Genomic DNA, 20,201 nt, shown 5'->3' on the forward strand with positions numbered 1-20,201 from the left:
TGTCCAATGAAGATGTGAAGTTATGTAAAATGGGTTGTAGGATTTATTAAAACACTATGAAGTTTTTGACATTGTTGTTTCAAGTTGTTTTTATAGCTAACCCGTTTAGTTTTGTGTATTCTGTCTATACATTTGTCTGTCTGTCACGTTTAGATTTAAACATCTGAAAGCGTTATTGAAAATCCCATTTCACCATTCTGTTGCATTCTTACAAAAAATGTTCAAGGACTAGTTTTAGTTTTCTGAAAGGGATCCACTTTCTTTATAAGATTAAATATGCAAGATATTTTTATACTAATATACCATTTTTAAACCAAATCTTAAGTAGATGCAAGACGAACAGATTTGAAAAATTGGAGTCACATGAGGATAGTTAGAGAGACCTGCTCAGAACCGAGAAGCCTAGTGGAAACCAATTGCACCAGACAAAACCACAATCAGAGATTATGCTCCTCATAAATGTCCAGGAGGGACAACCAATCTAAAAGTTGAAAAATATCAAGCTTTTGTTTTAAATATTTCTTAATCTTTCAGGCCTCCATTAAGGTACTTCTTCAACATTTAAATACTTAATAGATAGATGAATTCGCGGCCGGTAAAGTTGCTTCTGTCTATTATATAGTTTTCCATAATAACAGTTTTCAAACAGATGTGAAGCAATAGTTATTAAAGGTTTGGTCCCTGTATAATGAACAAAGTAAAGAAACAGGTTAGTGATGCCCAGTGTTCGACAGCGTTGACAGATGCTTCGAGCTCACAATCAAGTGAAATAGTTCCTGGCACCCTTCGCTGGAAAACCTTAAAATAAAAACAAAAAACGAATTCGTCGCTTTAGAGTACAGAGAAATTCGGGCTATAGACAGATCAAGTGGTTAGTTCTGACTATTTAAATTATATCCTACTTTGATATCATATTTCTTTTAACCAGAGAAGTATCCCAACTGAATTTGTTGATACAGTTTCCATTTCAGAAGGTCCACATAGTGTGTAAAATGTGTGTGTATGTGTGTACATTGTGATGTATTGCAATAACATCTATGTTATTAAAATATTACTAAAAAAATGTAAGCGTTTTCTGTTTAGGTCTCATGATCGACATGCGTCCCGCTTTCGCTCCCCAAATATCTGGTCACCATTAACATACGTATATATATATATATATATATATATATATATATATATATATATATATATATATATATTTGAAATATATATATATATATATGCATAACCCCAGAGGGTTTTGACCTGACAACCTCACTCCAGAGGGTTTTGAGGTTAAAATTCAATATCAATATTAATTTCAATTTCAATATTAAACTAAAGTAAAATACAGTCGCCAAATTCTATGAGAGTAACCATTGGGAGTTTTGAGTTAAATAAAAACTCCCCTTTTCGACAAAGAATCGAAAGCAAGTTACAATGACCAAATTCCATAGCCAAGAGAGGTTTTAAAGTCAACCTCCCCATCCTTCCAGCAAAAGGAAAAGCAAAACTACAATTAGTCAATTTCATTCATTAGCGTAGACAAAAGTGGTTTTGTTGTTTCCTTTCCACATCCAATAAAAAATAAAGCAAAAATAAAGTTACCATAATCTGGGCAACATTAATAAAGTGTATTAAATATACAGATTTGATTCTAGACCTACAATTTTTTATAGAAAAGTAGCAGGATAATACACTGTTGATACCTCATAATTTGCTTTTGTTTTAGTTTTAAATACCGGAAATAATACTTGGCAAGGGTGGGGTGTCTACTACCTTATCACTAACTAAAGGAATATATATCTCCCCAAACCCCCCCCCCCCCCCAAAAAAAAAAAAATCCTGGCTATGCCCATAATATATATCCACAAAGGTCATGTCATATTATTTGTGTAAGCCTAATTCTCTTCCAAATATATAATGTTGGATAATGCATCACAAACTGGATGCATTCTGGTGTAGGATTACGTAATGTATTTTTTTTATACATGTACGCCGTCTGAAAACTTATAATAGTACATTAGCAGACTTAATGAGTTTGAAATTCTTAAAGTCTGCTAAGTTGTTGGTTTTCCTGGCTGACTCAGACAACCCATTCCACTTTAAGATTAGAGAAAACAGAAAGGTTAGAAAGTCACTTACTTAATGTGGAAAGCTCTTGTTTCGTCCTAGCCAATTCACAAAACATCACGAATTTTATTTGCATATATCATGACCCATTATTTACAATGCCTGATTTAATTTTGTTGAGGCCTCAGGGCAGGATTTTTGTTGAGGCCTCTACACTTTTTCAAAAGCTTTAATAGAAATCCACTTATGAATAAAACTACTTATATATAAAAACATGCTAAATTTGATCTCACTTTCCATTTTGTTTTAAATTTAATATGCATATTTTAGTTTTAAAAAGTATATAATTTTGAGTTCATGGAGGATAAGCAAGTAAGTCGCACTGCCATAACACAGGAGCTGCATTCATATATTACGAGTATGCCACAAGGATCACTTCTTTATCACAACAGTGCTGTCCACGTAAGATTTAAAATGTTAAAAAATGAGGAAAAAATACTTAAAAGTTTCTGACACATTAAAATTCCGATTTATATTACTCTTTTGTGGAGGTAGCCCCGCCTGGCCAACCTTCAATCCGGCCCTAATTTTTTAAAATATAATTATAAATCTCCTTTCAATAAATATCGGATTTGACAGCGCTATATGAAACCAGATCATTATTATAAGAATTTCGTCAGTTAATAACTTCATACTAAGTATTAGTTTGCCATTTATCTACAACTAGCTGGATATGACCCGCGGCCTGCGTGCCTTAGTTTGGGTATTACTGATCTGCTGGATTAAATTTAGGTCTATTGTCAAACTTGGCGATTGTTCCCTTAAAAAAAAAATTAAAATATATTTTGCCTCGAAAATGAAAGAGTGTGAAAGTGGGTTTACATGTTTATCCGACATATTGATATCTAATTTGAAATACCCTGAAGACGGGCTTACACGATATGTTAAAAAGTTTCGTTCTTTAATAGAGATAAATTTAGGTATTTTTTTTACTTTTTAGGACCTTCCGGTTGTGGGGGGACATTATATATATATATATCTCCTACGGTCTCAGCCATGATCAAAGGAACATTTATGCCAAGTTTTATCAAGATTGGTCAAACGGTTTTGATTTCTATTCGGGATGTATTCAACTATATATTAGATAGCTAAATTTAAAACATATATGAAAAATTTTGGATTTAGATCTAGTTTTTTTTTTTTTTTTTTTTTTTTTTTTTTTTTTTTTAAAACATCAAATACTCTTTTTTTGTTTAGCCTAAAGTGTATTATTTTAAGATCTATGTTATTAATCTATAAACAAAAAGAAAGCTTACTATTTTTTTTACTACTCGCAAAAAGAAGGACTCTATACCCATACTGAGCTGGTTTGCAATTTCGTTGCAGTGTGTTAATTTCTAATAAGTATTGTTAGAGAGCTAATTGTCGCCCCTATTTTTTCCCTACTTTATATCAATGTTCTCAAACTTAACCTCTCTCATCCCTCTTTTTCATTAACACTGTCAATGGAACTATCAAAAGACAGGGAAGGAAAGGGGCAAAAACAAATGGGAGTGCCATCAAACGCCCATGCCAACCATGCTCACACATAGAAAAAAGTACGGTCTTACGTTGTGTACATAATAATAAGTGCAGTGTATAGTGTCATGTTTTTTTTATTCTTGTTGAATTAAAAAAAAAAATTAATTGTGTAAAAATAGAAAATAAGTTCGGGCATCTGTTTCTTGCTGCTGTCACTTTTTAGAAAAATCGGCATTGAAAATATTTTTTTGGTCGCAACTAGACCGACCCATTAGGTGCCGGGGAATATACCTGTTTGCTCATATAGCCAGTCCGCCCCTGTATATATTTATATGGATTCGCAAGGTTGTCATTCCCGGAAGTGGTAATGTATATAAGCAATCCAATACCTATAAAATGCTTCTTAATGGCATGAGGCTCTAATAGTCTCTGACAACTAGTCCACAGCTTCTGACATTAACATCATGTAATCAAATTTGTACTAGATCTAGATCAACATTAAATCTGAGCGATTAATAATATTTTACGAATTGTTTTTGTTTAGCGCTATTTTATGTATTTACCTTTCTCACTACGCTATGATCCTTTCACTTGTCTGGATCAGTGGAAAAATGGGGGTTGGGGAAGAGAAATAAAAGGATCTCTGGGTGGACGTTACCATAATTGTTTTTTTTAAAGCATTTACACAAAAAAAAGGGGGGGGGGAGGACGACCTGAATTCAAACTCATGGCTCATGCTTTCTCGGCACATTGACATTGTAATGATGGTCACTTCCCTAACGTGCCACGAAAAGCGTGTAATATTTGTATGTGTGTGTCTGCGCGGGTGATTGCTTTGAAAGATGATATTTGTCAACGGTTTAGGTGTAGATAAGAAATGTTCTTGATAAAGTTTCCTAAACCAAGGGAAGTAATAGTGACATTTTATTCACAATAAGTTTTATAAATTATTTCCCTTGGTATTGCAAAACAACAAAAGTTCCAAGTTATCCTAGTATTTTTGTTAGACAGAAACATGCTGGTGGCTGCTGTGTCATGAGTGCACCCTTGTCCTTATGGCAAGGGTTTTATTTTTCATGGCACTCGCCACTCTTGCCTCTAACATGAGTTTAAAATTTGCATTGCAATACTCTTATAAAAGCCAAAACTTAGTCAGTAGTGCTATTCAACGACAGTTCAAGCTGTATAGCCTCATGTTAGATGAAGAACAAAAAGAATCAAGTCAATGTTTATTACAAGGTACGTTGGTGTTTAAATTAATTTCCTGAACACATAATTGACAGAAATGCACTGACGATAAAAAGACAGACCTAAAGATTTCACTAACCAACATAAAAGACTTGAGAAATAAGAAAAAAAGAATTAGATTGTGTAGACTAGACGTTAACTTTAGATTCCAGATTTTTTAATTCAATCTTTATCGCGATGATGTTTTCGTTGCCTAAAGTAAGAACAGAAATATATTCCACAGGTTCTCAAAGGAGATTAGACCAGAGCGCACTAATCACTATGGATACACTTTTGGCGGTCTCAAAATCTCTTGGAAGTGCCTTAAGTATGAAAATCAGCGTAATCATATTTGATTTGTCAATATATTTACTTCAATCTGCAGTTTCGTTGAAAAAATAACCCTAAGCTAGTTCATATGTAAATTACTGATAAGTACTAATAAAATGGAGCGAGTATTTAATTGGGGAAATAAACAGATTGCTTGACTATGTCTTAATCTAAACAAAATATAGACTGGGTCACACTCTTTTTTTACCTTCAAAACATAAATCTAGGGGAAATTTAAGTTATCTAATAATCGCGTGGAGGAACGTGTGTGAGACTTACTTATTACTTAGAACTTGCGTCAATGATGCAGCACCAAGTCCCATTGGAGTTTGTTTTTTTCATATCAAACGCTAGGGGGTTATTACACCAAAGAAAATTCAGAATTGAAACCTTGACCAGGATACAAAATCAAGACCTTTTGGTCAAGACGTTTCTGTTTTCAATAAGTATCTAATGAAACAGAACAGAATTCAATAGAGAACCATTGGACAAAAACTTGAGAAACTTCAGAAAAGAAAAGTCACTTGCTATTTACAGAAAGTTAATCAAACTATATAAGATTAGGATGTGCCATGCATTGTTCTAACCGGTTCACTGGTCTCAATATTTTCAAATTGATAAGTTATTGAACGTTAAAAAAAATGTGTTGCGATCTAAAGATTCACAGAAGCTTTTTTTTTTTGTTTGTATAAATGTAAGTTCTACAAACTTTTATAATTTTAAATTATCTTAAATATTTTGTCAAACTAAAACTCTGTTAAAATGTTAGCAATTAATAACTCAAAAACATAAATTTACCATTACAAACTATTGAATGACAATAAATAATATACCACATATAACATATCATCCAGGTATAACATCCCAAGTATAACATCCCAGGTACATCACAGCATCTCAGGTATATCATAAAATCTCAGGTATATCATAAAATCTCAGGTATATCGTAAAATCTGAGGTAATGCATGACTTCCAAGGTATAACATAATATAACATAACATCCCAGGTATAACATGAAGTCTATAATAAAAGAAATACATTTATTATATATGATAAACTGTGCTGACTCCAGAAATGTCTTTATGTACGTTAGTCTGTGGCCAGGGACCACCTTCATTAGCCCATGTAATAGTAATAATTGTCTGGAAGCTCGACATATGTTGCAAAAGGCAGTGGGCTGTAGGGCGGAACATAAGGCTGACTGTACGGCTGCTGGCCGTACGGCTGCTGGCTATACGGCTGCTGACTATACGGCTGCTGACTGAATTGCTGCTGGTTGTACGGCTGCTGGTTTGCTTGTTGCTGGTTGAACGGCTGTTGGTTGTACGGCTGTTGGTTGGAAGCCTGAGGGTTTGAAGGTTGATTATAATGCTGATATCCACCGACAGGCGGACTCTGGTATGGTCCATAGTAAAGTGGTATAAAGTTATCACTAATCTTTTTCAATTCTGAAAGAAAGAGAATAAAAGATTAAAAGAAAAAAAAACATTTTCAGAGTTATAACAGTTGGAGGCTCACTAAACACACGAATCTTACTCACTTACTTTATCAAATATATATGTTTGTATGGGTTTATATTATTATATAGAAATATAAATTGAATTCAAAAGATTTCATTGTGTGATATACTAAATGTGTTTCATTATCGTTTTGCGAATAGTGAAATACTTTAGTCCATAATTTTAAAATAATTCAAAAAGTCTGAATAAGTTTAACGATGTGTGAAACAGTGTGATAAGCAAGGAAGTTTTCAGGCGTCAAAGGACCAATTGACTTTTACATTTTTAATATATTGGCCTATAACAAGTTAGAAAATAATACACATAAATAAAACAATTATCTTTTAAAGTTTTAAAGAGTGTAAGTACATATGTATGTTATAATTGTAAATCCTGAGGTGGACAATTGTAGTCAAACTGAATTTCCAATAGTTCGGACCAATAAAATTAACTTAAGTATGTAAGGATGTCCTCTCATGTTCTCGTTCAATGTGTAAAGATGATAAAATCAATGTAATACTATGTTACCTACGTTCTTCTAATAAAATGTGTGAGCACACACAAACGCACGCACACAGACATAATGCTAGGTCACTGATGTCGAGCACACGAGAACCAAAGAACCAACTTCTAGGCAAAGAAAATATAGAGGGACCAAAGCAGCTTCTTGAGTCGCATGCCAGTGTTAATATTTGAACATATCAGATAGGAATACCAAAGGTAGCTGTCTGTTGTTGATATTTTATATTCATCTGATGAGACAGTGAAATTTTAAACAATGCTTGGCAGGCCGCTACAATGCAGGTGCATAATGAACAGTGTAACCAACTGATCAACTTATAGAGAACGCTATGGATCTAAACCCATACCTACCAAAAGCTGAAATAGCACAAAAAGAGATCAACGCGATGACTATGGTCCAAGATGACGTCATCTTCTAGTCTTGTTAGAATCACAGAGTTTTGCTTATTGACAAAGTTCTTGAACCTGGTGACAGCAAACATAAAAATGACACCATTTTGGATTATTATTATATGCTTACATTAAATAGACTGTCTTGTAAAGTCATAAGGTATAATAAAAACAAGGACATTTGATTAATTTCCTGATAGGACCTAAAAAATCAAATCTTTTGTTACCCTTTAATTCACTACAAACTCATTAGGAAAATAATTAGAGGCCCTATGATTTAGTCTTTACAAAGCTTATACCAACTCACTCTGTCTGTCTCTGGTAAAAAGATTGTACACGTTATTTCTCCCACAACCAATCTCGGATCAAGCTAAAATTTGGCACAATTATTTCTTTTACCTGACAACACAAGAATCAATTTAAAAAAAAAATAACCAATTAGTTTATTACTATTGGTAATTAATTATTTTTGTTGGCATCTCGAACAAGAGAAAGAAATTGTACTTTAGTGAATTGGTGGTATAAGCTGGATTATTCCCCTTATTAGTTGCCGCTCTAAATTGAAAGAAACAATATATAACTATACAATCTCCTCCAGTCATAAGTACCAGTCATAAGTACCTGAGATGAGCTCCTATTGAAAAATCAGAGCAGGAAGGACTAGTCCTCCCGTAGTGCTCTGGCAAGAAACTTAGCCGTCCGGCGTAGTGCCTCATAGCTACCATACAAGTCGAGTGACTGCACAGGCAAGTCCCCCCTTAGCTCGCGGAGCTGGGGACACTCGTACAAGACATGCGACACTGTTTCGACGCTCTCTCCACAGTGACGGCATCGGGAGTCAAAGTTAGTGCGGAACCGGGCAAAGTATGCCCCAATAGGACAATGTTCCGTCCTGCACTGCGCAACTATTGACTGCTCTGACCTCCTCAGTCGCCACCATGGATCGTCGCGATCTGGGTGACGCATGCGCTGCCAGACACCACAAGTCATAAGTACCAGTCATAAGTACCAGTCATAAGTACCTCACTAGCCAGAGGAAGAGAGAGCCACGAGTTCAAATTCAGGTCGTTTTTTTTATGCTTTTAAAACCAATTACGTTAAACTCCACCCAAATAACCCTTTCTTTCCCTCCCCCCAACCATCCGTTTTCATAATGCTAAAAGCATTGCACTAAATAAAAACAATTGGTAAAAAAAAATATTTCTAATCGCACATATTTATTACTGTAAGTCTAAATCTATTACAAATTGTAAGTTGTAATTTTCCCTTTCAGACCTTGAAATGTATAGGGCAGACCATGTAAAAGTAATCTGTTTCTGTGGCCCACTGTTAAAGAGGGTGTTATGTGGCCAGCACAACGACCAAACGCCTTTACTTTTCCCCAATGTCAGGTACCCATTAAAGCTGGATGGACTCAGAGGCTCCCAAAGATCCCGAAATAAAAAGAGTCCCAGGATTCGAACCCGGGACCCCGGTTCGGAAGCCAAGCGCATAAACTATTGGTAAAAATATTTTTAATTGCACAGATTTATTATTGTTAGTCTAGATGTATTACAATGACTGATCCAAACTAATTGATTTAAATCTTAATATAAGAAAATGGCCTCAAAAAAAAAAAAAAAATATATATATATACATTTCAACAGTCAGAAACTTTACGTTTTGTTTCTACATTTTTTCACATGTTTACCGCCAAAACTTTAAATCTTACGTCTGCCAGCAACACTGTCTTGATTAACAAGTGGCCGCTCGTAATATGTAAAATCAGCTCCGGATTTACGGCAGTGCGTCTATCAATGGCGTTACCAAACTCAACACTATACACTTTTAAAACTAAAATATGCATATTACATTACTTTTCTTTTGCGGAAATGTAAAATGAGATTAAAAGTGCTCTATTATTCAATAAGTGTAACTTTATTAAAGCTTTCAAAAAAGTGAAGCGGCCTGCACAAAAATCCTGCCCCGGGGCCTTCACATACTTAAATCCGGCCCTGGTGCTGTAGGCTACCATGGTATTGTAAGGTAATGGGTTATGGGAGAGTGCTGGAAGGACTTTTTCTCTTAACTTTTTACTCATAGTAAAAAAGAGTTCATGTCAAAAAGATGGTATTAACAAGAGGTGAGTCGAGTCAGTACGTATGTCCAATTAGAATAAACAATAAAGGAGGCAGCACTGGCCTATATGTGAGGGACATTGGAGGTGAATATAGCGCTCGTGCTGTAATAAGCGAGATCGTTGTCAGATCATCTTCTAGTTCAGTGAGACATCTCGTCCTGGACATTTTTTTCTTTCTCTTACGCAAGAGTCGTCAACATATCAATGCACAACAGTTGGGGGAACATTTGACCGTTCTAACAACAAAAACAGTCGAAATTTCTCGTGATTTGAAATGTTTTCATAAAAAATTTTGAGTCGATGTTGTCGCAGACAAGTTATGAGTATTGGGGACATTTTAAAAAGTGTCTTACTTCAAATATTTCAATTTTTTAAACATTATCATTGGTTAAAATTGAAGCATGCATTAATAAATACAAAAAAAAAAAAAATATCGTTTTTCTGGGTTTTTGCTTCCTCAATGAAAATCCTTGCGTCATGCAAAAACTAAAAGTGTTTGTTTTAAACGTTGAAAACCAAGTCTTTAAAGACATTCTAAAAATAGTTGATCTTTCTCTCCTACCCCCCCCCCCCCACCCTTTTTCTCACTCTCAGTGATACAGAGTTTCTGGGTGGAAAAATCCTAATAAATCTACTTTGTTATTTAATTATTTTTTTTTTTACTTATTCCTGTTCTTGTTCACCATAATAGACTTACGTTTGAACAAATCCCATTGACTCACGTTTTACTTTCCGCGGGGGTAATACGAATTCTAGATTACAGACGTTCCTTTCCACTAAAAGATTAATAAAGATTATTACGCCCTATGCGTATCCATTTGTTAATCTAGTCCTGGATGTTGGAGACGTAAACTGTAAAGGGATTGCTTTTCCTGGCTGATTTAGGCAACCCGTTCCATGTTATAGGAAAGAAGGAGCACTTGTACGAATGATTCCTAGCCTACGGACTAAGAAATGTGTGTTCACTAAGGATTTTGCATGTATTAAAGAGGAGAACTGTGACACATAAGTCTATTAACAAGAAAATCAAGTCAGGAAGAAAACACATGTTTTATGCAAATATTTCTAAGCCTCAGTTGGAGTGCTCTTCACGAGCTAGTGTCACTATGAATCAAGATGTAGGTCAAGATTTTAAATAATTTTTACAAAGCTTATATCAACTCTGTCTGTCTGTCTTTCTGTCTGTCTGGTAAAAAAAATAGTTGAGCACGTTATTTCTCCCACAAACATTCTCGGATGAAGTTGAATCTTTGCACAATTATTAATTGGCGTAAACAATACATGAATCAATTAAAAAAAAACAATTACTCAATTAATTAACAATTAATTAATAAATTACTGTTTATCAATCATTTAGTTTGATACCAACAAGAGAAAATAATCTTTCAGTATTCACAGATTTGTTTTAAAATATCGGGTTTTGTCTCCTTAAATAATTGTACACATTATTTCTCCCACACCCATTCTCGGATCAAGTTGAAACTTTGCATAATTATTTTTTTTTTACCTAACATAACATGAATCAATTTAAAAATAAGCCAATCAGTCAATTAATTAAAGGTAATTAATTATATTCTTTGAGATAGTAAGAGAGAGTTAACTTCAACATTCTTGAGTGATATAGTTGTAAGTGCAGAGTTCTTCCCCTTTGATAACCTTTGTTTTTTTATAGCATTTTTTTTATGTTGCTTGTTAGTTTGTTTTGTTTTTTTGTTTTTTTTTTGTTTTGTTTTTTGTTTGCGTGTTTCTTTAAATATGTTTTTTTTATTGAACATAAAACATGAACCAAGAAAAAATCTGAAATAAACAAAATGTTGTTCCACTCCTTATTATGGTGGAGAACATTCAACAAACAGAATCAACACTCAATATCCTTATAGAGAAATACAGCATCCAATATAAACCTATACAGTGATATGTATGTGATATCCTATTCAACTCACTTAATACACGCATAGAATCTGTTTGAGTGAGTTCAGATAAATATTGAAGGTATACACACAACAAAGTCAGAATGTCAAATACGTTGATGTAATCTGCTACACCCATTGAGTATATTTATACAAGCACCGAGAGGGCGTGGCTGGGCAGTCTCCCAGGGAAGACTGCAGACGTTGTTGTTGTCTTTTTTGTTTAAACAAACAAAAACTGTCAAGAATCTAATTATCATAATGTACTTGTCTACATGAGGGATCGCCGATCATTTTTAACAAGTGACCCTATTTCTCAAGAACATGTATACGCCTAGATTGACTTATGTGTTGAGAGCTGCTTTTCGAAAAAAAAAAGAAAAAAAGAATGAGATTAAAATAAAAAAAAGACAAACAAGCTCTGAAAATAGAGACTGCAAACTGAGTTGACTTGGGCCCAAACCTTATTGTGCTCTATCATTGACAGGAGTCCAAGATTTGGAGAAGAATCTACTGGCATCAAATTGAAAAAAAAAAAGACGAATGCTTATACCACTTATATATAATATATTTAGATCTATGGTTTTTACTGTAGCTTGTGGTTGTTTCCTATAGATGTTTTTTTAATGAAAAAAAAAAAGAATAGTCACTTATTGTATTACCGAAATTGCAAATATTTGTAATGACATGGTTGAAGTGACTCACTTTATTGAATTACTAACTATAATTCAAGGAGTGCTGATGGTTTGAGAATAGTTTTGGTTTTCATACTAGCCCTGTGTATTTACAATTGTGTTACTATCCTACGTATGTACCTACTTGTTTTGTTTGTTAACCAACTCTGCCAAACTTGCATAAACAGACAACAAATATACTGGAGTGTTGAAAACAACCAACAAAACACTGTATAGTACTTACTTATTGCTAATTCAGTTTTCTTGATATACAATAATAATAATTTGCAGACGAAAAACGTTGAAAACACGAGTAATAGGCGATGGAAATGCGTTCGCTGCTGCCGCTCTCCTATCGATGTCCTAAAACTTTGTCCAAAAATTGATTGTTTAGAAGCACTGAGCTCTTCGTATTTCGGTATAGGGCTTTGATAACAAAGCTTTAAGTACCTTGGAACTGTGTTAGATACAATGTTATCGAATCAAGTTGACTTGCAATTTTTAAGTGATGTTATTGCTACCTCTTCTTCTGACTCTACTGTTGGAGCCTCACCCAGGTCTCTATTGTCTCTAGGTGTTTAGACTGTTGTTGGGATTTACCTGGAAGTTATACAGATCTTTTCACTATTCTGTCCACCTTCTAATCACAATAATTCTTCAATGAGAAGAGCTCTATCTTTGTTTTCAATCACTGTGGAGCGACATGGAATCAAGGAAATAGACATTGTTTCTTCAAATGTAACTATTAACATTATATACGGCCGAAATATGTGTGTGTGTGAGTGTCTGTATGTTAGTTGACATCTATGTGTGTGTGTGTGTGTGTTTGTGAGCTAGTTTACATTTAACTGGACCCATATGTGTGTTTGTTTGTATGTTAGTTGACATTAACGTGTGTGAGCTATTTTAATAAGTAAAATGGCATTCAGCTGCAACCATGTATATATGTGTTTGACGTTTGCGTGTTTGTGTTTCTATGTTAGATGACATTTAGCTACAACCATGCCATGTATATATTTGTATGTTAGTTGACATTACTGTGTGTGTGTGTGTGTTTGTGTCTTTCCTGACATTTGTGTCTGTGTGTGTTTGTATGTCAATTGACATTTATGTGTGTTTAGCTACATCCGTTTGTATGTGTTTATATTAGCTAATATTTATGTTTGGGTGTGTATGTTAGATGGCATTTAGGTAAACCAATGTTTATGTGTTGTTGTTTTTTTATTTATCTACACTCATGTGTGTTTGGTTTTATGTATTAGCTAATAATATTTATCTACACCCATGTGTATATGTGTGTGTGTGTTTGTGTGCATAAGTGTGCACCTAAGTGTGTGTGTGTCTCACTCACTCACACTACCTGACATAAGTGTACACCCAAGTGTGTGTTTTTCCATTAATCAACCAAGATGTCAACTCACTTGGTACGGGCAGCAAATAGTTATGGTTCCTAGGTCCTGTCTGTTTATATTTTTTATTTATGACATTAGGTCACTTGTTTTGTTTTAACCAATGTTGACAATAGTATGGGCGTCGACTTGCTCCCAGCCCTATTAGAGTAAAGAGCACATTATACAGAATTGGGAGGGGAAAAAAAAGACTTTAAGCAGTTTTGTTTTATAGGCAATCTATTTTCGGACATATTAGACTCCTTTCATTGATTACAGATATCTGTTTGAATGGGTCCTTAACTCTTTCTCTCCTAACTGACGATACTAACGTTGATTCCACCAGAATGTAGTAAATAATTACGGAGAGAAAGAGTCAAGATATATTTAATATTAAATCTATAAACGCAAAAGCTGTAAATGACTGACTCATGACTGATTCTCCCACTTACGGTGGATGACAAAATGTGAAAATGTAACCTGTTTTACTTACCTTGTACAGAGAACATCTAAAGCCATTTTCACTATCAAAACCACAATGATTAAATTAAAAAAAAAAGATTTATATACACATAATATGTTTTGATAATAGAATTCATAGGCCATAAGTTGTTTTTTTTTTTTTGTTTTTTTGGGAGAGAGCGTTTCAGATTGGGTCATTCCAATTAAACATTATATACACTATAATTTGCAGGCCAAAGGGGACTGTTGAAATGCGGGGAGTTCTATTTAAAGGGCAAAAAAAAAAGGGGGGGGGGAGTTCCTGACAAATATTATGTGGACATTACAATTTGCAGGATGTAAAAAGAAAAAAGGACCAGGGCCTAAAAAATATCCTAGAGATTATCAAATATTTCGATGAAGAGCTGAAAAGCAGAAGAATAGTCAGATCGTTTAAATAAGACTTTTTATTAATGCGGTGAGTTGTGGAAAAGCGAAGAGATGTGAATTTTCGGGCCGGCCCGGTTCCACGTAATAGATACAAGAATTAGCGAGCCAAAGGAATGTGTGGGTCTTTTTAGTACTGTTGTATGGAACGAAACAAAATTAGGGGGCCCATGTCAAAATAAACACAAAATACAGCCTGGGAACAAACAGCGGGTGTAATATAAATACTACTTTTTAACGTACTCTCTCTGTTTGGATGGAATCTTTTTCATGGTATATCTCCTACGTCTCATTCTCGGATTAAACTGAAACTTTACACAATTATTTATTTTTTATGACAACACATGAATCAATTAAAACAATAACTCATTAGCTAATTAATTAGTAAGCATTCAAAAGAATCAAATAATCTTTAGCACCCCAAGTTCAAAGTCATCCTAGATAGCAAAAAAAATTAAATGGTACGAACATCCCCTCCCACCCCTCCCATTTTCAAAAAAAAAGAAGAAAAACCCGCCAGAAATAGAAAGACATGGAACACTAACAGGAACAATTTGTAGTTCATGAAACATGTCAATTTATACAACACTTACACATGTCATAATCTGCAGGTAAAATTGACCATTTAGTTATATAATACAGGTTTAGGATAGAATTAGCAACTAACAAAAATACGTGGATTTTTTGTATGCAAAGACACATATAGTACAATTAAAAAACAAAAGTTATAGTGTAGACTACTGTAGCAAAAGTTAGCAAGAGTAAAATGATGATGTTAACAAATATGAACTTGTTAATACAGCGTTTCTCAAAATGTTTTATACGGCCAAAACGCAAATATGAATCCTTATATAGGCCTACAATCCAAATGCAAGATTTTTTTTTTTATTGTAAAAAAAATTCATAGCCCTCCTTCCCCCAGTCAGGATATAACATCCCACTGGTTGAGAGATGCTGAATTGTAGATTAGAATTTTGTTGAAATACATGTTATATTATGGAGCCATTAAACAAGACCTCTCGTTATAGTACTGACATACAACGTCACAACCTGTGGGCAGTAGAGATCAATAGCTACGTAAAATTATTTTTGTTTAGATATCTTGAAATCTATACGCTCATCATACATATGTCTAGAAAAATGTTACACACACACACACACAAATTGATTTTGGCCCTTACGATCTCAACAAAAAAAAACCCAAGATTTAAAAGACAGTTTGTGTGGAAAGATTTAAAAGACAGTTTGTGTGGAAAGATTTAAAAGACAGTTTGTGTGGAAACACGAACTCAAAATCGGAACCGAAGAGGCCCGCTGAGACAGGTAAAAAAAGGCAGGTTTTAATATTTTCAGAAAATGTTAATATTGTTAATATTCATATGTATTCAATGAACCTGGTCTAACTGATGTTATTGTATTGTTCAATCTCCCCTTCAAACCCTCAGCAATGAATCTTTGCCTTTTGGTTTAGTGTCACTTACATTTTCTAAATTAAAATGACTACGTTCATAATATGAGACTCTATTTATTTAATGTTGTTTTAAACTATATTCAACTTACATGCATTATTAATAGATTTTTTTTTCTCTTTTAAAAAGGAAGCATTTTGTTTAGAATGTAAGTAGCTAATATAACAAAAAATTCTTAATTTAGTAATACAAATTTTTTATAAAATATTTTGGACAAAAATCTAAAACCGTTTGCATAAATATGTAAAAAAAAATGCTACTTTAAAAGACTAAAATTTCATGATATCGAATTTTCAATATTTTTTCTAGCTTATGAGATCTAAACGGTACGAACCAACGGACGGACGGACAGAGAGACCACGCAAAACTAGTCGCGGCTATTTCTCTTTCGGGGGCCGCTAAAAAGCATATATTTTATGAGATGTCGTTTAAATAGCAAGACTAAAATACTTTTCACATACACAGGTAGATCCTGTTATGTTAATGAGAAACTCAACTATCGTTTTCTTATGTATGGTAAAATGGCTTTCATATCAAAGTTTATAAATATTATTATGCCATTTGGCATTGGTGGATTGGTCCTGAATGTGCTACCAAGAAAATACATGAAGGGACCTATGAGAAAATTGTAGTTATAATAATATTTAATTATAATATAAGCTGTAAAAAATAATGTTAAACTTTTTAAACGATTTCCTTTAAACCACTTGAATCTCAAGACATGAACGTCTATGTCGATGTGTAGTCATAGAGAAAATAGTTGAATTTGATCATCAATGGAACCTACTTTTAGTTCACAATGTGACCTTACATCTACTTGACCAATCTGTGGTTCACAGTGCGACCTACTTCTGCTTCACGGTGCGACCTACTTCTACTTCACAGTGCGACCTACTTCTACTTCACAGTGCGACCTACTTCTACTTCACAGTGCGACCTACTTCTACTTCACAGTGCGACCTACTTCTGCTTCACAGTGCGACCTACTTCTACTTCACAGTGCGACCTACTTCTACTTCACAGTGCGACCTACTTCTACTTCACAGTGCGACCTACTTCTGCTTCGCAGTGCGACCTATTTCTGCTTCACAGTGCGACCTACTTCTACTTCACAGTGCGACCTACTTCTGCTTCACAGTATGATTCACCATTGGTTCACATTAGATATGAATTCTTTATAATACATAAACGGTTATTTTACATTTTCGTTAAATGGTATTATTTAAAGCCTCGGTGCCTATCAGTTTCTTCAGAACACAAATAGTATGTTCAGCTTTGTGTAAGCTTATAGCAGAAGGTGTAAAAGTGTGTAAATATATATATATATATATATAAGTAATATGAAAACAAAAAGTGTTGTTGTTTTATTACTTATTTCTTACTTTAAGAAGCTGAAAGTGGTTCAGGATTTTTCGTTCGATTCTTGTAATAATTCAGGATTTGCAAGGAATCGTGCCTGTGAGCTTCTCACAATCTAGATCTAGTCAAGTATTCTCTACATTTGTAGATTTCAAAACGTTCTTGAAGCTGACACCTACATAAGACGGTGCGCAGAATATTCATATACATCTATTTATTTATTCAGCTGCTTATTGAATACAGTTCTGTGAGATGTTTCACGCTGACACCGTGTGACGTAATGTGTTAAAATAAAATCTTTTCATTGATAACAAGACGCAAGTTAACTTTAATTTTAAGATGATTGAATAGTTCTGAAAACATTTTAACGGTCAAACCACTGTGTGGCCAATTGAACAGTTCTGAAAACATTTTAACGGTCAAACCACTTTGTGGCCAATTGAACAGTTCTGAAAACATTTTAACGGTCAAACCACTGTGTGGCCAATTGAACAGTTCTGAAAACATTTTAACGGTCAAACCACTTTGTGACCAATTGAACAGTTCTGAAAACATTTTAACGGTCAAACCACTGTGTGGCCAATTGAACAGTTCTGAAAACATTTTAACGGTCAAACCACTTTGTGGCCAATTGAACAGTTCTGAAAACATTTTAACGGTCAAACCACTTTGTGGCCAATTGAACAGTTCTGAAAACATTTTAACGGTCAAACCACTGTGTGGCCAATTGAACAGTTCTGAAAACATTTTAATGGTCAAACCACTTTGTGACCAATTGAACAGTTCTGAAAACATTTTAACGGTCAAACCACTGTGTGGCCAATTGAACAGTTCTGAAAACATTTTAACGGTCAAACCACTTTGTGACCAATTGAACAGTTCTGAAAACATTTTAACGGTCAAACCACTGTGTGGCCAATTGAACAGTTCTGAAAACATTTTAACGGTCAAACCACTTTGTGACCAATTGAACAGTTCTGAAAACATTTTAACGGTCAAACCACTGTGTGGCCAATTGAACAGTTCTGAAAACATTTTAACGGTCAAACCACTGTGTGGCCAATTGAACAGTTCTGAAAACATTTTAACGGTCAAACCACTTTGTGGCCAATTGAACAGTTCTGAAAACATTTTAACGGTCAAACCACTGTGTGGCCAATTGAACAGTTCTGAAAACATTTTAACGGTCAAACCACTGTGTGGCCAATTGAACAGTTCTGAAAACATTTTAACGGTCAAACCACTTTGTGGCCAATTGAACAGTTCTGAAAACATTTTAACGGTCAAACCACTGTGTGGCCAATTGAACAGTTCTGAAAATATTTTAACGGTCAAACCACTGTGTGGCCAATTGAACAGTTCTGAAAACATTTTAACGGTCAAACCACTGTGTGGCCAATTGAATAGTTCTGAAAACATTTTAACGGTCAAACATGTCTCACAGGATGGTGGCCTCGTGTCGGACATTGTTTGTGACTTGGTCTTCTGTATGCCTACAAGTCTTTTCGAGGAGTCCGTCGAGGAGGTTTCCTGTGGCAGCGTGGTAGACCAATGGTCCTGATATCCACAACTAGCTCTCTGTGTCAAGTGGCTGGATTCATAACAACTTAAAGAAGGCCAGTCAACAACTACAAGATTGTCCCAAAAGAACATTGGTCAACTGGAAGAGGACAAAGTGACACCTGAAGATGTGGACGATTTCGAGGAGAACAACATCCCAACCGTCTATCACTCTTACCGATGAACCGCCATTTGCACCGACAAACCTCCACTGCCCTGTCTAGCTATGTTATACCTGGGTGAAGATATCACTTCTGATAGAAAGAGACTTTCTTTACACCCAAAGCAACAAACTATAGTGTCGAGTATTCTGGAACAAGACAAAGGGAAGGGTATTGTTGGTGTTGTACGGTGCTGGAGAGAGACTGGTGGATAGGCAGAAGGGACAGGTGGATAGGCAGAAGAGACAGGTGGATAGGCAGAAGAGACTGGTGGATAGGCAGAAGAGACTGGTGGATAGGCAGAAGACAGAGGTGGATAGGCAGAAGGGACAGGTGGATAGGCAGAAGAGACAGGTAGATAGGCAGAAGGGACAGGTGGATAGGCAGAAGACAGAGGTGGATAGGCAGAAGGGACAGGTGGATAGGCAGAAGGGACAGGTGTACCTAAGAACTAGACTGTGTGTGTAACGTAGTGGTAGAACTGGACTCTGTGTGTAACGTAGTGGTAGAACTAGACTGTGTATGTGTAACGCAGTGGTAGAACTAGACTGTACGTGTAACGTAGTGGTAGAACTAGACTGTGCGTGTAACGTAGTGGTAGAACTAGACTGTGCGTGTAACGTAGTGGTAAAACTAGACTGTGCGTGTGACGTAGTGGTAGAACTAGACTGTGTGTGTGTAACGTAGTGGTATAACTAGACTGTGCGTGTAACGTAGTGGTAGAACTAGACTGTGCGTGTAACGTAGTGGTAGAACTAGACTGTGCGTGTAACGTAGTGGTACAACTAGACTGTGTGTGTAACGTGGTGGCAGAACTAGACTGTGTGTGTAACGTAGTGGTAGAACTAGACTGTGTGTGTAACGTAGTGGTAGAACTAGACTGTGTGTGTAACGTAGTGGTAGAACTAGACTGTGGTTGTGTAACGTAGTGGTAGAACTAGACTGTGGTTGTGTAACGTAGTGGTACAACTAGAATGTGTGTGTAACGTGGTGGATAGGCAGAAGGGACAGGTGGATAGGCAGAAGAGACAGGTGGATAGGCAGAAGAGACTGGTGGATAGGCTGAAGACAGAGGTGGATAGGCAGAAGGGACAGGTGGATAGGCAGAAGAGACAGGTGGATAGGCAGA

At 35.2% G+C, this 20,201-nt stretch overlaps 1 protein-coding gene across 2 annotated transcripts; it reads right to left on the bottom strand.

Annotated features, from left to right (window-relative positions):
- Window positions 1-4,793: 4,793 nt before the first annotated feature.
- Window positions 4,794-11,761, bottom strand: LOC106072264 (uncharacterized). 2 transcript variants are annotated; one of them, XM_013232616.2, is made up of 3 exons: window positions 11,607-11,761; window positions 7,506-7,619; window positions 4,794-6,581 (listed from the first exon to the last, which is right to left on the bottom strand). In XM_013232616.2, exons 2-3 carry the CDS (start codon window positions 7,564-7,566, stop codon window positions 6,250-6,252), a joined length of 393 nt encoding a protein of 130 aa, XP_013088070.2. In that variant the 5' UTR covers window positions 7,567-7,619; window positions 11,607-11,761; the 3' UTR covers window positions 4,794-6,249. The 2 variants fall into 2 exon arrangements, with proteins under 2 accessions (XP_013088070.2, XP_055862283.1); XM_056006308.1 differs by lacking the exon at window positions 11,607-11,761 and adding an exon at window positions 10,361-10,379.
- Window positions 11,762-20,201: the final 8,440 nt, after the last annotated feature.

This window comes from Biomphalaria glabrata, chromosome 1 (assembly GCF_947242115.1).
Source record: "Biomphalaria glabrata chromosome 1, xgBioGlab47.1, whole genome shotgun sequence".
Classification (NCBI taxonomy): Eukaryota; Metazoa; Mollusca; class Gastropoda; family Planorbidae; genus Biomphalaria; species Biomphalaria glabrata.

Bases quoted from the DNA above. Each gene is read 5' to 3' on its own strand.
- LOC106072264 (XM_013232616.2), bottom strand. From the start codon at position 7,566: ATGACGTCATCTTGGACCATAGTCATCGCGTTGATCTCTTTTTGTGCT. The intron at 6,582-7,505 runs GTAGGTATGGGT...TCTTTCTTTCAG, and splicing joins TTGTGCTATTTCAGCTTTTG to AATTGAAAAAGATTAGTGAT.